This window comes from Pipistrellus hanaki, assembly GCF_964339955.1.
Source record: "Pipistrellus hanaki genome assembly, chromosome: 16".
NCBI lineage: Eukaryota > Metazoa > Chordata > Mammalia > Chiroptera > Vespertilionidae > Pipistrellus > Pipistrellus hanaki.
Window position 1 is genome coordinate 32927911 of NC_140518.1, and position 20116 is coordinate 32948026.

General features: G+C 52.6%; 1 protein-coding gene across 1 annotated transcript; it reads left to right on the plus strand.

Annotated features, from left to right (window-relative positions):
- Window positions 1-5489: 5489 nt before the first annotated feature.
- SERPINF1 (serpin family F member 1) lies at window positions 5490-19352 on the plus strand. Its single transcript, XM_084863011.1, has 8 exons — window positions 5490-5646; window positions 10561-10649; window positions 12031-12229; window positions 14850-15005; window positions 15384-15587; window positions 16687-16829; window positions 18299-18509; window positions 18963-19352. Exons 2-8 carry the CDS (start codon window positions 10569-10571, stop codon window positions 19220-19222), a joined length of 1254 nt encoding a protein of 417 aa, XP_084719137.1. The 5' UTR covers window positions 5490-5646; window positions 10561-10568; the 3' UTR covers window positions 19223-19352.
- Window positions 19353-20116: the final 764 nt, after the last annotated feature.

Genomic DNA, 20116 nt, shown 5'->3' on the forward strand with positions numbered 1-20116 from the left:
GATGAGAAAGAAAGCAGGGAGTGAGACTTGAAGGGATGAGGGGGACACTGGAAATGGGGGAGGGACAGCTTAAACCAGACCATGGCACCCCTCAATCACAAGCCTTCCACAGTGTCTTGGCAGAGGAATAGCAAGTGGAGAGTTCCCGAGGTGGGAGTGCAGTTGGAAGGTTCCAGAAGGTCGGTGGGCTGGAGTGGAGGGAGGGAGGAGGAGGTTTGAATCCAGGCATCCCCCTGAGGGTCACGCCATTGCCGCCTAGGTCCTCCCACAGCTGCTCTGGCGGCTTTAATTGCATCCTTCCCGAATGCCACGCCTCCTGTGTGTCCGCAGCCCACCCAGCTCTGGGCGTGCAGTGACTCCAACAAGCAGGCAAGACCCCTGCTCCTGCAGCCACAGCTGGCGGCCGAGCAGTCTGCACAACAAACACGCGAATGTTTTGTGTTGAAATATAGTACGCAAAGTACACAAGTCATAACTGTAGGTAAGCTTAATGAATTTGTTTATGAACCAAAATGCCCCTGTTGCAACCAGCATTCAGATCAAGGAACAGTATTCAGCCTCCTGATTTCTTTAAAAAAAAAAAAAAAAAAAATATATATATATATATGTATATATATATGTATATATATATATATATATATATATATATATTTTATTGACTTTTTACAGAGAGGAATTGAGAGGGACAAAGTTAAGTTAGAAACATCAATGAGAGAGAAACATCGATCGCCTCTTGCACACCTCCCACCGGGGATGTGTCTGCAACCAAGGTATAAGCCCTTGACCAGAATTGAACCCGGGACCCTTCAGTCCGCAGGCCGACGTCCTATCCACTGAGCCAAACAGGTTCCGGCCTTATTTTATTTATTTATTTATTTATTTATTTATTTATTTATTTATTTATTTATTTATAAATTTTATTATTTTTTAAAATATATTTTATTGATTTTTTTTTTTTTTTTTTTTTTTTTTTTTACAGAGAGGAGGAGAGAGGGATAGAGAGCCAGAAACGTCGATGAGAGAGAAACATCGACCAGCTGCCTCTTGCACACCCCCTACCGGGGATGTGCCCGCAACCAATGTACATGACCTTGTCCGGAATCGAACCTGGGACCTTTCAGTCCGCAGATCGGCTGCTTCCTACAAGCCCCCTACTGGGGATTGAATGCACAACCTGGGCATGTGCCCTGACTGGGATTCGAACCGTGACCTCCTGGTTCATAGGTTGACATTCAACAACTGAGCCACACTGGCCGGGCCCTCCTGACTTACAATAGCATATTTGTCTTCCCTGGTTTTGGGTTTTACACAAAGGAATCCTACAGCCCTACAGTGCTCTCTGTCTTGCTTCTTTCATTCAACCTCGTGTGTGTGTGTTCACCTGTGTTCTTGTGGATGGCAATAATTCACTCGCTGTGGCAGGCTTTCCATGGAGGGTGCTGCGGTCTGCGTTAAGTTCTAGAAGCTCGTTTGGCTGCGACGTGGAGGACAGATTGTAGGGGGATGGATGCAGGAGCAGGGAGACAGGTCAGCAGGAGAGAGACACAGATGTTTGGCCCAGGGTGCTGGCTGCGGAGGAGAGTGGTGGGAACTCAGACGTGTTTTGCAGCTGGATGTTATCGAATCTGTGGACAGACAGACTGTGTGGGAGACGAGGGACGGGAAAGGCCAAGGTGCTGGGGCTCATCCTTCAAGTTCCTGGAGTTTTGTCTTGAGAAAATGGCTTTTTTCGGTTGTTATTAATCCTCACATGAGGATATTTTCCCATTGATTTTAGATAGAGTGGAAGGAACTTGTGGGGGGAGGGGGTCGGGGGGAGATGGAGAGAGAGAGAGAGAAAGAGAGAGAGAGAGAGAGAGAGAGAGAGAGAGAGAGAGAGAGAAAGAGAGAGAGAGAGAGAGAGAGAGAGAGAGAGAGAGAGAGAGAGAGAGAAAGAGATTGAGAAACTATGATGGATTGCCTCCCGCATGCATCCTGAATGGGATGGGGATCGAACCTGCAACCCAGGCACACGCCCTTGACTGACAATCAAGCCTGCGACCCTCCAGGGCGTGGGCTGACGCTCTAGCCAGAGAACCACGGCCAGGGCCAAGCCTCACGCTTTTACATAGACTGTGGACGGACCCCTCAGGAGCGGGGCTACCTGCGGGAGCTCAGCCCTTGAAGAACACGGGGGTGGGGTGGGGGCTCTTCTTCAGGAGGAGAGGGAAGCACTCCTGTCAGGTCATCGGGGGAAAGAGAAGGAACTGGGACGCACGGAGCGGTGTAATGAATTGCATAATGCCACTGCTCAGCTTGAAAAATAGTCTCCGCACAGCGACAGGCTTCCATTCCCGCCCCCTGTCCTTCCCCCGCCCCCCTGACCATCATCCTGAATTTGGTTTTCATTTTCACGAATTTTTTCAATCTTCACTACCTGAGTTTTTATCTATTAGTGCTCTACGGTATCATTTTGTGTGCTTTTAAGCCTTCCATAAATGCATCATCCTGTTGGCGTGCTCCTGTAATTTGTATCACTCCACATGGTGAGATAAATTTGTGTTGGCTTAAATGGCTTCCCTCGATTATTTCTCAGGCTGTAGACTTGTACAGCCTGTAGTTAGTCTCCTGCTGATGGATATGCAGGGAGCTCCCATTTTATTATTATTATTATTTTTTGCCTCCACAAATCCTGCTTCTAGAACATTCTTTGCATACTTGGTTGTGCACCTATGTGGTGTGTTTTCAGCTCACATACTTCGGAGTGGAATTACTGAGCTGTGGGCTTGGGTTCACCCACCTTGATCTGCCAGGGCTGCCACGTACAGCTGTGCACAACGCTGCCCTCTGTTTCAGATTGTTTTTTCAAACTGGCTGTATCGCCAGCAGGGCATCCGAGACCCTGGCCGGCACTTGGTTTTGTTAGATGTTTAAATGTTGCCCATTTGATGAGTGTGAAGCACAATTATGGTTTTAACTTGCATTCCCTGGTTATTGGTGAGGACAAAGCATCTTTCAGGATTTGTCTTCTGTGAATTACCTGGCCCTATTTTTCTATTGAATCGTTTTTCTTATTGATTTGTAATTCTTCCTATATCACAGTGATTTCTTCGTATCAGTTACCTGTGTTACAAACATTTTCTCCCAGCGGCTTGTTTTTCATCTTGTTTTGTGGTACTTTTTCATGAAAACTAGCTTTTTAATTTTATTGCCAAATTTATCAGTCTTTTATCATTTGTGCTTCTTTTGGTGTATATTGTCTTTTAAAAAAATATTTCCTACCCAAAGATCACAAAGATAATCCATCTATACATTTTTCTGAAACACAATTATTCCTATTGTGTGCGTGTGTTTGTGTTTGCTTTTTAAAGCATCAAAACTGCCTCTGAAAGGACACACGGGAAAGAGATTAACACCCACTGTCTCCAGGCGGTGAAGTTCCTGACTGAAGATCAGAGAGAGAGGAAGACTTTTTCACTGCATACTTTTTGCTGCTTTTGAGTTTTGAACCACATAAACGTTAAGATCTATTCAAAAATAGAAAAAGAAATTAAATAAAGATTCATTTAAAAGGGATCTGTAAAAACAGAGATGCTTTTTCACATTTAAATATTTACTGTACCTAGAGTTCATTTTTGTGTATGGTGTGAGACAGGGGCCCAATTTAAAAAATATTTTTTAAAAAAATATATTTTATTGATTTTTTACAGAGAGGAAGAGAGAGGGATAGAGAGTTAGAAACATCGATGAGCGAGAATCATCAATCAGCTGCCTCTTGCACACCCCCTAATGGGGATGTGCCGGCAACCAAGGTACATGCCCCTGACCGGAATCGAACCCGGGACCTTTCAGTCCGCAGGCTGACGCTCTATCCATTGAGCTAAACCGATTTTGGCAGGGGGTCCAATTTTAAGTTGTCTACTCAGACAGTCATGTCCTTCTACCATTCTTCTTCTTCTCTTTTTAAAAAAATATAATTTTATTGATTTAGAGAGGGAGGGAGGGGGCATGCAGGAGGCTGCCGATCAATGGTTCTCTCTCATCATTGATGTTCCTGTCTCTCTCTCCTGCAACCAAGGTACATGCCCTTGACCGGAATCAAACCTGGGACCCTTCAGTCTGAAGGCCGACGTTCTATCCACCAGGCCAAATGGGTTAGGGCTCCACTGACCTTTCAAAATCATAGAATTTTAGGGCTTAAAAAGCACACAGATATTCTAGTTCCATCCCTTCGTTGTTTTTGTATGTTTTTTTTTCTTAAATTGGTTTTAGAGAAAGAGAGGAAGGGAGAGAGAAGCATTGGTTAAGTCACTTATTTACGCATTCATTGGTTGATTCTTGTATGTGCCTTGACTGGAGATCGAACCCAAAACCTTGGCATAGCGGGATGACGCTCTAACCCAGCGTTTTTCAACCGCTGTTCCGCGGCACACTAGTGTGCCGCGAGATGTTGCCTGGTGTGCCGTAGGTGCAGACAAGACAAGAATTTTATAATTTTTCACTATTTTGTTTACTTAATATTTCATAATAAAGTAATTATAAAATACTTTCTTTGTGTTTATTTGATTCCTATTCAAGAGAATTACTTTATATATAGTCAATGTAGGCACAGAGTTAAATTTTTTAACATTTTCTAATGGTGGTGTGCCTCGTGATTTTTTTCATGAAACAAGTGTGCCTTTGCCCAAAAAAAGTTGAAAAACACTGCTCTAACCAACTGAGCTACCCGGCAACCTTCATTTAAAAAAAAATTATTTACATATTTTTATTGATTTCAGCGAGGAAGGGAGAGGGAGAGATAGAAACATCAATGATGACAGAGAATCACTGATCAGCTGCTTCCTACCGGGATCAAGCCCACAACCCGGGCATGTGCCTTGACTGAGAATCAAACTGTGGCCTCCTGGTTCATAGGTGGATGCTCAACCACTGAGCCATACCAGCCAAGCTCATCTTTTCATTTAAAAAATGTTTCTTACTTATTGATTTTTTTTTTTTTTTTTTTTTTAGGAGAGAGAGAGAGAAAGAGAGAGGTTTGTTGCTCCACTTTTTCATGCATTCATTGGTTGCTTCTTGTAGGTGCCCTGACCAGGGATCAAACCTGCAACCTTGGCATATCAGGGAGATGCTCTAACCAACTGAGATACCCAGCTGGACCATCCCTTCACTTTTTAGCTGAGAAAGGGAGGAACTGTGAGAGTTGTCCTGCCCCAAACCCCAGTCAGTGTCAGAACCCAGGACCAGGGAAAACCCAGAACCCCAGTACTGGGCCAGTGTTTTCTCACTAGCCTGCCTCGGGGGGCCTCCTCCTGCAAGGCTCTCCCTCAGTCCTGCCTCCCACCCGGGCTGGCCAGGGTGCCCTCTGGGGGTGAAACCTCAGGCGGGGAGGGGCCAGGGCCTGAAGGAGGGCCTGGTGGAGTAGGGTGTGTGAATGTGTGTGTGTTGCAGGGGTGCATGGGGGAAGGGCAGCAGTGGGTTAAAGTTAACACCAGACAATTATGCAATCGCAGAATCTGAATTGAGTGCAGGTCGCTTTAAGGCAGGAGTAGCTGTAATCTGAAGCCTGCTGGGAGGGGGATTGGGAGGCAGCAGAAAAAGCTCTTGTGTTTGCAGGAGCCCCCTCAGTGTGCAGACTGAGCTGGGCGCCGGGCAGCAGCGCACCCACAGGTAAAGCAGCCCTGCCTGGCCTCGGTGCCGGGGGAAGACAGGACAGACTCTCGGGGCTGGGGAGAGGCAGGTCCCCAGGGGCATGGGAAAGAGAGGTGCAAGGGAGGGGAGGGGGGGAAAAGCAGCCTCTGCAGCGTGGGCATCAGGGCTAGTGGGTGAGAGAAGGCAGAGGGAGATGGGGGCCAGAAGGCGACAACCCAGTTACCCCCAGACTCCGGTGCACACGAGGAGAGGCTGGGAGAACTTGAATGAAGTGGGTGGCAAACAATGGAGGGGGCTGTGCGGGGAGAAGCAGGGAGCTCAGCTGCAGGGTCCGGTCTGAGTGGCACCTCCAAGAGGCTCTGCAGCCCCGAGGGGAGGAGGCTGCCGGGAGCCGTGCCGGGGCCTCTGGGGTGGCAGCCCATCCTGCAGCCCGGCCTTGGCCTTCGCTGGCTCAGCTCGCCACTGCCTTTCCAGGCAACTGGTGCTGACTTCAGCGGTGACTTCCCAGCCCTGCCCAGCAGCTGGAGGGCTGGGAGGGAGGACAGCTGGGTCCTTCTCCCCGGGGCCCACCCTGTGCCGCTGGCCAAGCGAGCTGCCAGGAAAAGCTGGCAGGTCCGCGGGGTGCTGGCCTCTCACACACAGAGATTGCTATGCAGCCCGGCCAGGGTTTGGGGTTTGGGGGGGGCTCAGCTGCCAGTGCTGGAGAGAATGCTGCCCGCGCCCCTTCCGCTCCCGGAGGCATGCCACGGCGAGGCGTGGGTCCGGGCCAGAGAACAGCTGCAGGCTTCCCAGAAACCCCATCGCCGCGGCCATGCCCAGCCCCACGGGGAGTTCAGGCCCGGGCTGAGGGTGGGAGAGGCAGGGGCCGGGGAGTGCGTGCCCAGGGCTGGTCCCTCTGCGGAGCGGGGAGGGGGAGCTCAGGGGCACTCCGGCCCCTTAAGCAGGTCTTCCTAAGGAACATCGCCTGGGCACTGCTGGGGTCACCCTGGGTGGGGTGGGCTGGGAGGGGACCCTTTGGACTCTCCCTCCCTGAGCCAGAGGAGAGGGCGTTCCCTTCTTGCTCGGCCCATGTGGTCCACCACCCTGTGGCTTGAAGGCTCTGTGGTTCTGGGAGGAGGAGGAGGAGAAGGAGGAGGGGATGGGGGGAGGAAAGAAAAGGAGGAGGAGGAGGATGGTGATGGTGGTGTTTGTCTCACAATTGGGTTTAATTAGAAACACATGCATTGGCTCCAATGGATCCTCCCAGTTTGAAGGCAAGATCAGGAAACCCCAGTTCCTTGTGCCTTTTGACGTGGGCCACGTGGCAGAGAGAAGGCCTGACCGTGGCTCAGCAGCGAGGTGTCTATGCCTCCCCATGCCCTCCCCAGCCTGGTAGGACAGGAATCTGGCTGGGATACTGCCGCCCTTTGGACAGGATGGCACTGTTGTCCCTCTGTCCCTGGCCGCCATGGCGGCCTGCCCAACCCATGAGCCATCACCCTGGACAGGGCTCAGAGGGGCCCCCAGGCAGACCCTCAGCCTTGTAGGGGGCTTTCAATAACCTCTCCACTCCCCTCGCCCCCAGGGCCAAGGCGGAGGACTCACAGAGGTGCTGTTAAGACTACGTGTCCCGGTACCTGGCCCTGGGCCGGCTGTGGAGCCATTGCCTTATCCCACCGGGGTCTCTCCCTGCACCCTCAGTCCGCAGCCCACCCACATGGTGACCGTGATCACGGGGCCCGGGGCTTGGGCTCCACTCGTAGGGATTCCCACAGAGAGGGTCCCCCTTCCACAGGGATTGCAATGGTGAACTTCGCCTGCCCACACACTGTCCCGGGATGACCCCGTCCCTGGCTCCTATCGCAGCTCCCCGCTGGCCAGAGCAACAGGAGCTGACAGCCTTCCCTCTGGCCTCTGCCTGCGACCTACGGAGTTTTCAGTCTCCAGGAAGCCGGTCTCCGGAGGCTCAGCGAGGAGGGCTCCGCCAGCTCTGGGTGCGGCCGGCTGGGCGGAGAGCTGGATGGCGTTAAGGCCTCTCTGGCCCCGTCTCAGGGCAGATGTGTCCCTGAGAGGCAGGGGCAGCCGTGGGGCAGGGCGGCTGCTGAGGAGACGGGCTCCCCATCGGGGTTTACAGGGAAAGCGGGTCCCGGGGGCAGGCAGGCAGGCGCGGAGCACACGCAGGCGGCCATCTCTCCTTTTGTTGCCCCTCAGGCTCTGTAACGTTGCCCAGTGGATTACCGGGCTTACTTGTAAGGACTTCGGCCAAAAATCACACACGGCACCCCCAACTTTCCTGTTTGTTCTGCGAAGTCAGAAAAGTATGTGTTGTGTGTGTGGGGTGTGATTGGGTGCAGGAAAGGACAACGAGAGGTCTCGAGACCCGTGTGTGTGTGTGTGTGTGTGTGTGTGTGTGTGTGTGTGTGTTGCGGGGAGGGGAGGGGGCAGGCAGGGAAGACAAAGACAAATTCTTGACTTGGCCGTGTGGATGGAGGACATGGACCAGACAAAGTCCTGGTGGTTGCGATGCTGTCCCTCTTTCTAACCAGAAGGCCTCTGGGAAGATCTGATTTGGGATCCCCCACCCTCAGCTGCCTCATCCCTTTCCCCATCCCTTCCCCCCACACCGTGATCCCAGGGAGGTTCGCCCCTGCACCTCTGGGACCATGGTGGGGGGGGAGGGATGGGGAAAGGGATGCTCTAACGTTGCCCAGTTGAAATCAGGCTTGCTTTTTAAGGACTTTGGCCGAAAATCACACACTGCACCCACAACTTTCCTATTTGCTCTGAGAAGTCAGGAAAGTATCAGTTGTGTGTGTGGGGTGTGTGATTGGGGCCCTTTACACACACACACACACACACACACACGCCCCAAGGGTCTTGAGACTTCTCATTGTCCTTTCTTGTACCTGATCACACCCACCCCCCAACACACAACACATACTTTCCTGACTTCTCAGAACAAACAGGAAAGTTGGGGGTGCAGTGTGTGATTATTGGCTGAAGTCCTTAAAAGTAAGCCCGGTAATCCACTGGGCAACGTTACAGAGCATGGAAGACAACAAAAGAAGAGATCGGCCGAAACCGGTTTGGCTCAATGGATAGTGTCGGCTTGGGGACCGAAGGGTCCCGGGTTCAATTCCGGTCAAGGGCATGTACCTTGGCTGCGGGCATATCCCCAGTCGGGGGTGTGCAAGAGGCAGCTGATTGATGACTCTCTCTCATCGATGTTTCTAACTATCTCTCTTCCTTCCTCTCTGTACAAAAATCAATAAAATATACTTAAAAAAAAAAAGAAAAAGAAAAAAAAGAAGAAGAAGAGATTGCAGCCTGTGTGTGCTCAGCTCCTGCCTGCCCCTGGGAAGTGTGACTAAGACATCATTTACTTTAATCCTTATCAACGCTGGGTCTTCACGGTCCTGGCTTTGGGCTCCCAGGTGGGCCTCCTGACACAGACCATGGAGTGAAAGCTCACGCTCACCTGATGGGACTGTGGGCCCCGAGGCAGGGGAGGGTCGGGAGTTGCTGAGAGGGAGGGATCTAGCTGAGCGTCCATCTGGTTTACAGATGTACATACAGTGAGTGCAGGAGGGCGAGGGGTGGTGGAGCCTAGAGCAAGCGTGTCAAACTCAGAGGCTAACGCGGGCCAAATAAAGGAGGCCCATGGCCCACGGGCCGAGAGTTTGACATGCTTGACCTAGAGCCCTGGACCGAAAGCCCTGGACCCAGATTTCCCTTTTCCCTTGTGGCCCAGGGGCCAGGCCAGAGCCGGGCCGGAAGAGACCACAGCTGGGGAGCAGAAGGGCCTTGGGTGGTCTTCCTAAGAGGGGGGCTGTTTGACCTGGAGGAAAGAAGGCTTCGAAGGAGTGAGAGCTATTTCCAGGGGGAGGGGGAAGAAGACCTGGCTCTCTGGGGAGAAGGGGGCCCTGGGGTTCCCGTTGGAGGGACACGTTTTGGTTTGGGGACCCCTGGAGGGCTCACCTGTCTCTGGCACTGGGAAGTGTGATTGAGGCATCATCTACTTTAATCCTTATCACAATAGAGAACTATTTGATCAAATAAGAACTATTTGATTTCCATTTTATAAGAGAAGATATTATGACTTAGAAAGCTATTAAACCCTAGCCAGTTTGGCTCTGTGCACTGAAGGGTCCAGGGTTTGATTCTGGTCAAGGGGCATGTACCTGGGATGCAGGCTTGATCCCCCTGCCCTGCTTGTGCACAATGTGTCTCTCTCACATTGATGTTTCTCTCTCTGTCTCTGCCCCTCCCTCCCACTCTTTCTACAAATTAATGGAAAAAAATATCAGGTGAAAATTAGAAGGGAAAAAAAAAAAGAAAGAAAGAAAGCTATTAAGACCCAGAATTGAAATTTGAGCCCAAGCTGTCCCCCCCGAGGCCCAGCCCTCCTAACCGTCAGAATCAGAGCTCTGACTGGGGAGGAAAGGAGTCCCTTGTGAGGCCACGGCTCCCAGGCCAGAGGAGGGCAGCGAGCTGAGAGCTCCCCGGGGCGGGCAGGGGCTGGCCCGGAGGCCTCCACTCTCTGTATCAGCGATCCTGCTCCCGAGGCCTTGATGCTGCCCCCATTCTGCTCCTGACATTGCCCCAAATCCTACAGCATGAGCTGGCCCGGCGCCTCCGGGGGAAACCTTGGTGGGCATTTGCTAGACATACCCACACCCAGGAGCCCGCCTCTGGGTCTTCACGGTCTGGGCTTTGGGTTCCCAGGTGGGCCTCCTGACACAGACCATGGAGAGAAAGCTCACGCTCACCGGATGGGACTGTGGGCCCCGAGGCAGGGGAGGGCCGGGAGTTGCTGAGAGAGAGGGATCTAGCTGAGCGTCCACTGGGGAGGCTGGAGCGGAGGTGCCGAGCCCCTGCTCCGTGCCCAGGCTGGCCTGGCGGTGCAGGGTGGGGGCTGAGGGTCGCAGCCTGCCACCTCTCGCTTCCTCGCAGGCCCCGGGATGCAGGCCCTCGTGCTACTCCTCTGGACTGGAGCCCTCCTCGCGAGCGGCAGCTGCCAGAACAGCGCTGGCAGCCCGGAGGTCAGTGGTGGTGCGTGGGGTGGGTGGGGAGGGTGGGGTGGGTGAGGGGGTGGGAAGTGGTGGTGGGTCGGGGGGCCTCTCCTCAACAGGCACCCCGGTTCCAGGCGAGGCCTCTACCCCTGGACATCAGCAAAACAGAGGCAATGTCTGCCCCCCCTTTCAGAGGACAGAGTGGGGGCAAAAATAAGATCCCCAAAAGCGAAAAGCAAAAAAAGCACTCTCCCAAGCCCGGGGCGCCCCTTCAGGGCAGGCCCTCCTCCCTCATTACCTGCGTTGCTGCGGGACTCACCAGGGGGCGCTATTCGTAGACATGGGTTCCCATGTAAAGCTGCGGAGGGAGCACGTTTCTGTTGCAACGGCAGATGCCGGAGGCCCATGCGATGTGACCACAGGCGTCAGTGCCACCCGAGGGCCCAGGGCACACTGGCTGCAGGCCTGGCCTTGGTCGTGACCTCTCCCTAACGTGTGACCTTAGACAAGTCCCTGTATCTATGAAAAGGGATTTAGAAACACCCATCTCACAGGACCATGTGGCCAGGCACTTATCTCTCATCTACTGAACACCTGCTCGGCAACAGGCAGGTCTTGCCTTCAAGGGGTTCAGGTGTGTGAGATATTGGTCTTGGGAGGTTATCAAATTCGTCAACAAGCATGAGAGGAAGCAGCTCAAGTGAAAAGAACGAGCACAGTGCCCCGTCAGCGCAGGGCAGGTGGTTCATATATATATGGTATTGAACTCTAAAAAAGGTCACAACGCCAAAAGGTCCCTTCCGATTGGGACAAACTGGGGAAGTCTGTGGGGAGGAGGTGATGGGATCAGGGCCATCGAAGACGGAGGTCTGACGGGGAGAGGGAGAGCTGGGAGCGGGAAGTGGGGAGAGCAGAAGAAACCTGGTCTGGCCTGAGAACGGGGCTTCTTGGGAGAGGAGGAGGCTCCCCTTCTCTCCTTGTATATAAATATTTTTTAAAATTTTAACTTATTTTATTATTAAACATATTTTATTGATTTTAGAGAGAGAGAGGGAGAGGGAGAAAGATAGAAGCATCCACGATGAGAGAGAATCATTCATTCATTGGCTGCCTCCTACACGCCCCCTACTGGGGATCAGAATGTAACCCGAGAACGTGTTACATCAAACAGGCTCATGGGTTGATGCGCCACCACTGAGCCACACCGGCTGGACTTTTTTTTTTAAAGTGTGTCACAGGCCTGAGGCCGCAGGTCACTAGTGTTGAAACCTGGTCAGCTAGTGTCTCTTTGGGCTGCCTCGCCCCAGCAGAGCTCCTGATGCCCACTCCCGCGCTAGGCTGACCACCCCCGTCAGGCGGGCAGAGCCCAGCCGCCCCGCTCATGCCCACGGGCCCCTGTCCTCGCACCCAGGGCTCCCCGGACCAGGAGACCACGGCGGGGCCCGTGGAGGAGGAGGACCCCTTCTTCAAGGTCCCCGTGAACAAGCTGGCCGCCGCCGTCTCCAACTTCGGCTACGACCTGTACCGCGCGAGGTCCAGCGCCAGCCCCGCGGCCAACGTGCTCCTGTCCCCGCTCAGCGTGGCCACGGCGCTCTCCGCCCTCTCGCTGGGTGAGTCCTCCGCCAGAGCCCGGCCCCGCTGCCCCGGCCTCCGCGTCTCTGCTCTCCGGGCCCCAGGGCGGCGTCTCAGGGAGGGCCCAGCGCTGCGGAGAAGAGCCCACAGGCCCCGGCCAGCAAGTGCAGTGCGTACAGTCACACACACACACACACTCACACACACACACACACACTCACACACACACACACACACACACACACACACTCACACACACTCACACTCACACACTCACACACTCACACACTCACACACTCACACACACACACACACACACACTCACACACACACTCACACACTCACACACTCACACACACACACACACACACACACTCACACACACACACACTCACACACACTCACACACACTCACACTCACACACTCACACACACTCACTCACACACACACACTCACACTCACACACACACACACTCACACACACTCACACACACTCACACTCACACACTCACACACACTCACTCACACACACACACACTCACACTCACACACACTCACACACACTCACACACACTCACACTCACACACTCACACACACTCACTCACACACACACACACTCACACTCACACACTCACACACACACACACACACTCACACACTCACACACACACACACACACACACACACACACACACACTCACACACACACACACACTCACACACACTCACTCACACACACACACACACTCACACTCACACACACACACTCACACACACACTCACACTCACACACTCACACACACTCACTCACACACACACACACTCACACTCACACACACACACACTCACACACACACTCACACTCACACACACACACCCACACACACACACACACACACACTCACACACACACACACTCACACACACACTCACACACACACCCACACACTCACACTCACACACACACACCCACACACACACACTCACACACACCCATACACTGACACACTCTCACACACACACACTCACACACACACACACACACACACACACTCACACACACACACACACACTCACACACACACTCACACACACACACACACCCACACACACACACTCACACACACACACTCACACACACACACTCACACACACACGCACACACACTCACGCACACACACACACTCACACACACACACTCACACACACACACACTCACACACACACACACACACACACACACACACACCCCTCGCTCCCAGGAGGGGGCGGAGCACCGCTGACACCAGTGTGCCACCTCAGGACCCCTTACTGACACGGTGGCTTTGACACTCATTAACTCCTTAAATGAGCTTCCATTACAGGCCACACATTGGCTCGGTTCTGGGGATATAGCTGCACAAAAGTGGGCGTAGTTTTTTTTTAAATAAGTAATTTTTATTTTTTATTTTTTTTAAAATATATTTTATTGATTTTGTACAGATAGGAAGGGAGAGGGATAGAGAGTTAGAAACATCGATGAGAGAGAGTCATCGATCAGCTGCCTCTTGCACACCCCCTACTGGGGATGTGCCCGCAACCAAGGTACATGCCCTTGACCGGAATCGAACCCGGGACCTTTCAGTCCCCAAGCCGACGCTCTATCCATTGAGCCAAACCGGTTTTGGCAGGTGGGCGTAGTTTTTTTTTTTTTCTAATATATTTTATTGATTTTTTACAGAAAGGAAGGGAGAGGGATAGAGACTTAGAAACATCGATGAGAGAGAAACATCGATCAGCCTCCTCCTGCACATCCCCCTACTGGGGACGTGCATGTAACCAAGGCACATGCTCCCAACTGGAATTGACCCTGGGACCCCTCAGTCCACACGCTGATGCTCTATCCACTGAGCCAAACCGGCCAGGGCAAGTGGGCATAGTTTTTGCCTCTACTTGGGTCACAGGGAAATGAATGACTCAGGCCTTGGTAGGGTAGCTCAGTTGGTTACAGCATTGTCACGATATGCCAAGCTTGCGGGTTCAATCCTGGGTCAGGGCACGTACAAGAATCAACCGATGAATGCATAAATAAGCAGAACAACAAATTGATGTCTGTGTGTCTGTCTCTCCCGCCCTTCCCCTCTCTCTCTAAAAAAAAAAAATAATAAAAAAATAAAACCAATAAAAATAAGTAAATAACAAACAGGTGGCTACAGAACAGTGTGGTGAGATGGGAGAAGCTTGGGGACCTGTACCGCTCAGGCCCGCCCTTCTCTCTCTCTGGCCCGATGCCCTCAGTCTGCTTTAGGAAAAGCTCTGTTTCTTCTGTTGCCTTCAGAGTCCTTCCTCCCTAAGGAGGCCTCCAGTATCAGGAGACAAAAGACCAGGGGTCTTCAAACTACAGCCCGCGGGCCACATGCGGCCCACAGAGGAGTCTGATCCTGCCCGCCAGGTTTTCTGGGCAGTGAGTGCAGCCGAGGTGTTACAGTAGGAATTAGTAGTTCATATAGTCCGGCCCTCCAGCTCTCTGAGGGACCGTGATCTGGCCCCCACTTTAAAAAGTTTGAGGACCCCTGCAAAAGACTAAGGGCCGGTGCTCCGTCCTGTCCTGGCCCGGGAGCCGGCCTGCGCTGCCTGGTGCACGGTCCTCGAGCCCACGTCCTTGTCTCTCCGGCAGGAGCTGAGCAGCGGACAGAGTCCACCATCCACCGGGCTCTCTACTACGACCTGATCACCAACCCGGACATCCATGGCACCTACAAGGAGCTCCTGGCCGCCGTCACCGCCCCCCAGAAAAACCTCAAGACGGCCTCCCGGATCGCCTTCGAGAGGAGTGAGTGTGCCCGCCCGGGCTGCGTGGGGAGTTCCTCTCCCACCAGCCGATCGTGTGTGCCCCGGCCAGGGCTAGCCTGGTGGGCAGGAAGGGGCCCCGGGAGCGCAAAGGGGATCCGAAAGAGGAAGTGGCCCGAGGGGGACAGGGGAAGAGGGTCAGGGGAGGGCGGTAACACGAAGAGAAACAGCCCGGAGCAGAATGTGTGGCTCCCTGCCCAGAGCCGCCTGGGGGAGGGGGCACCACCCAGCCGGTCGTGGGGAGACAGCAGGCGGGGAGTCGGGGCCGAGCGGAAGCCAGAACCCCAGCCCGGCATGCTGCCGCGGAGGGGATGCTGGCTTCGCTCTCGGACCACCCTCTCCCCGCGCCTTCTCTCCCCAGAGCTGCGGATAAAGACCAGCTTCGTCGCGCCCCTGGAGAAGTCCTACGGGACCAGGCCCAGGGTCCTGACCGGCAACGCCCGCACGGACCTGCAGGAGATGAACAACTGGGTGCAGGCCCAGACCAAGGGGAAGGTGGCGAGGTCCACCAGGGACCTGCCCAGCGAAATCAGCATCCTCCTCCTGGGGGTGGCTTACTTCAAGGGTGAGGCCTTCTCCACTCCCCTGTAGGCCGAGGGTGGATGGTGGGGGCCAGGCAGGACCAGGAAAGGGCGGGGGCAGTCAAAGACCAAGTTCCACAACCACACCCCGGAGGCGGAGGCGAAGCCGGAGGAGGGCCCGAGAAACGCCCCTGGCTGCGCGGTAGCCGGTGTGGACAGATCCCGGGCCTACGAAGCGTGACAGGCCGTGAGGAGACGGCGGAGGAGAGGACACACGGCCATGCGTGTGGCGTGGGCACTGCTCGGTTTCTGGCCGGAGTCAGATGGGCGTCAGGGCCCGGCTCTGACTTCCCGGCTGCAGAGCCTCGCACCCCTCCATCGCCTTTCTGGGCCTGCTCTCTCATCTCTCACATGGGGATGATGCACGTACTTCAAAGGCACGCTAGGTCCCCTGCCACCCTCCCATCAGCCCCAGCGCGGTGCCCGGGAGCAGGGACCCAGTAAGCCACTGCTGGCTCTCTAACGGCATTCTTCGGGCTGTGGCGGTATGCCCAAACTTCCCCAGGCCAGCCCCATGCAGATAAGCCTCGGGTGGGGTTCCGGGCAACCTTCCCTTAAAATGCTTTATTAAAAAAATGCTTCATAACCACCTATCAAGCAGTAGCAAGAACGGACCCCTAAACTCCCAGAGAAACGCTCAGCCTGCAGCCCTGGTCCCCAGGAAGTGAAAGCGGCAGTTCCAGACCAGCCTGGTAAAAGGCGACATTGAACTAAGGGGCTGATCGTCGACGTGCGGTGTGACCTTGGCAAGTCACGCTGCCTCTCTGGGCCGCAGTGCTTTCCCAGCTGCGAGGGGCGGTGAGAGGATGTCCAGGCCCCGTCCAGCTCTGACCGCTCTGATTCCGTCTCCCAGACACGCCGCTGTAGAGTACGCCAGTTTACTGTTGTCCCCGGTGACCGGGGAACGGGTACGATCCAGACCGTCAGATGAATAAAATCGCCGTGTTTCCTTCTGAGTTTACGTGTCCCCCGATGGGTCGAGGCCTTGGACAGCTGAGACTCCTGTAGCTGTGCTTTGGCCTCAGCACGGCCCCGGCCTTTCTGGCCTCCCGGACTTAGGGCACTCCATTTGTTTCATTCCAGGGCAGTGGGTAACAAAGTTTGATCCCAAAAAGACTTCCCTCCAGGATTTCCACTTGGATGAGGAGAGGACTGTGAGAGTGCCCATGATGTCAGACCCGAAGGCGGTCTTACGCTACGGCTTGGATTCTGACCTGAACTGCAAGGTTTGTAGGGGTGCGGGGAGGGGACTGACGGGTGTCGTGGACATAGAATGACTTTTGAGATCTGACAGCGATCTGAATTTTAACTGCTGCGTGACTTTCTGCAAGTTAATAGCTTCTCTGCGCTTTTTTTTTTTTTTCTTAAAATAAAAGTGGGTAGAAACTTACCTTCTCAGGGTTACTTGTAAGAATTAAGGAGGTAATGTGACATTATCTTATTGTGAAATTAGGGCCCTCCAGGTTGGGTACTCCAATGTTGTGTGGTTTTTTTACCTCTTTAATTTTACACACAAGGGGCAGTGTTTTAATTTTGTGTCATACAAAAGGGAAGCTGGGTGGAGACCCCTATGTAATTACACTTTCTTGCCCCTCCCACAGTCCTCCTGGATGACCGAGGTGTTTGGTATTATTGGTGACTACATTAGGTGGGGGACCAGCCCATGTAAGGGGTCTTACTCCAATGCTGGTTTTTAAAAAACCTTTTCTTTCCTTCTTTCTGTGTGTGTGTGTGGGGGGGGGGGGGGAGGGAGGAGGAAGGGGTACTTTTATTTCTGGAATTCAAAGCCAAACTTTCAAAAACTGTCACAAACTCCAAATTGCTGACCTTCTAAGTCTTTCACATGTACCTGACTTATTTTAATTCTAAGGCAGTAGTTCTTAACCTTTTTCTTTGGGAATCTGACAATGCACCTGAAACACTTGACAGAAACGCCATGAATTTGCGCGCACACATTTCTATATATAATTTCAGGGGCTACTGGGGCCATGGATGCGATCTGTTGCGTGGATTTTGGGGTAAAAACCTCCGGTCAAAGGACTCATGTTATTGTGGTTTCTGTGTTGCTGTACCCAACTCCCTCGTTTCTGGTCCAGGGCTCTCTGTGTAACAGATGGTTAGTAACTGTTGGCAGGTAAACCTTGGGAGAAGACAGAGACCTAGAATTCAATCCCACCTCCTTAGAACCACACGAGAAAGTTCTTTCCGCAGATAATCAGTTGGTATTGGGCCACGGTAAGAAAAGATGTCAACTTGCCAAAACCGGTTTGGCTCAGTGGATAGAGCGTCGGCCTGCGGACTGAAAGGTCTCAGGTTCGATTCCGGTAAAGGGCATGTACATTGGTTGCGGGCACATCCCCAGTGGGGGGTGTGCAGGAGGCAGTTGATCGATGATTTTCTCTCTCATTGATGTTTCTAACTCTCTATCCCTTTCTCTTCCTCTCTGTAAAAAAAACAATAAAAAAGTATATTTTTAAAAAAAGACATCAACTTTTTGAAGAAACTTTAGTAAACATCTTGCTGCATGAATGCAATAGCCTAGTGGGACAACTGTGAAATAGATTAGGGGCTGGGGAAAGCAGGGCCAGGGCCGCACCGTGTGTGTGTGTGTGTGTGTGTGTGTGTGTGTGTGTGTATCCCTAGGTTCCTAAGCTCCAAAGGACTAACTCATGCGGTCTCTTTCCTGTTGTTTCAGATTGCCCAGTTGCCCTTGACTGGAAGCATGAGTATCATCTTCTTCCTGCCCCTGAGAGCGACCCAGAACTTGACCATGATAGAAGAGAGCCTCACCTCTGAGTTCGTTCATGACATAGACCGAGAACTGAAGACCGTTCAAGCAGTCCTGGCCGTCCCCAAGCTGAAGCTGAGTTACGAAGGCGAAGTCACTAAGTCACTGCAGGACATGAGTATGTCTGCAAGGCTCCTTTGCCTTGGGGGTGGGGGTGGGGGGTGAGCCTGTGAGCCTTCTGCCTCGCTGAGCAGAACTCGCCTTTGTCGGGAGACCCTGGGATGATTCCTTAATCCTCATACCTGGTGCCGGAGAAGACTGAACTGCCGTCCTTATCAGACTCATTCCTTAGTGCCATGACCATACTCCCTGTAACAGGCACTCAGAACCCTGCCTCTCAAGACAGATCTGTAAGATGTGGTTTCTAAGCTTAACCTCAATTGCTGTGTGCTTTTGGGCCAATCACTCAGCCTTTCACTGGAGCCCCATCTATCTCACCAAAGGTCAAAGAGCGGTTCCACTCCCAGCTCGCTTCCCTCTTTGATTCAGGATTTAGGAATCAGGGCTGTATTCTTCCTTGGGGTGTTGGCTAAGGCAGGGTTTTAATGGAAATCTCTCCCCATCTCTGCAGAGCTGCAATCCCTATTCGATTCGCCAGACTTCAGCAAGATCACGGGCAAATCTATCAAACTCACTCAAGTGGAACACCGGGCCGGCTTCGAGTGGAATGAGGACGGGGCAGGCACCGCCCCCGGCCCGGAGCTCCAGCCCGCGCGCCTCACCTTCCCCCTGGACTATCACCTCAACCAGCCGTTCATCTTCGTGCTGAGGGACACGGACACGGGGGCCCTCCTCTTCATAGGCAAAATTCTGGACCCCAGGGGCACTTAATGCTCCGGTTTGATGTTCAAATACCCAAAAGGAAAAACAGCAACCCTAGAGGAATGGCAGGTTATGCATGGCATGAAGGCTGCCCCTGAGTTTCAATGTATACTTTGCAATAAAAGTGCTTTATCCTTAACTTCTGTTACCCTTTCCTCTTCCTTTTTCAAGCTGTATTGCTTTATATGAAGATAAATAGCCTGTTAGGAATTTATTGGTCCTGCACTTCTAGCCTGGGTCTATCTAAGCTCTGCAGAGAGTTGCCATTTATAAGAACTTGTAGTTATCTGCGCTGTATAAGGCAGGGACTGATTCTCTCCTCTGGGATGTTTACCTACTAGGATCACGAATGCCCCCTGGAGGGCATTTCCTGGCTCCACAATCTTAAATAAACCTGACTTTCAGTTTTTATTATTTTTTATTTAAAAAAATATATTTTATTGATTTTTCACAGAGAGGAAGAGAGAGGGATAGAGAGTTAGAAACATCGATGAGAGACAATCATCGATCAGCTGCCTCTTGCACACCCCCTACTGGGGATGTGCCCGCAACCAAGGTACATGCCCTTGACCGGAATCGAACCCGGGACCTTTCAGTCCACAAGCCGATGCTCTATCCACTGAGCCAAACCGGTTTTGGCTAAACATTCTTTTTAAGGAAGTATGCCTATTTTACAAAGTACAACAGGAACTTTTTCAGGAACATAAAACATGACAAATGTTTGAACCACTGTCCACAGAACTAAGTTTTTCTTTTTTTTTTTTTTTTTTTTTTTTTTTTTTTAAATTATGCCTCCCAGTGGCATTTTTTAATTTTTTTTAATTTTTTATTTTATTGATTTTGTACAGAGAGGAAGGGAGAGAGATAGAGAGTTAGAAACATCGATGAGAAAGAGTCATCGAT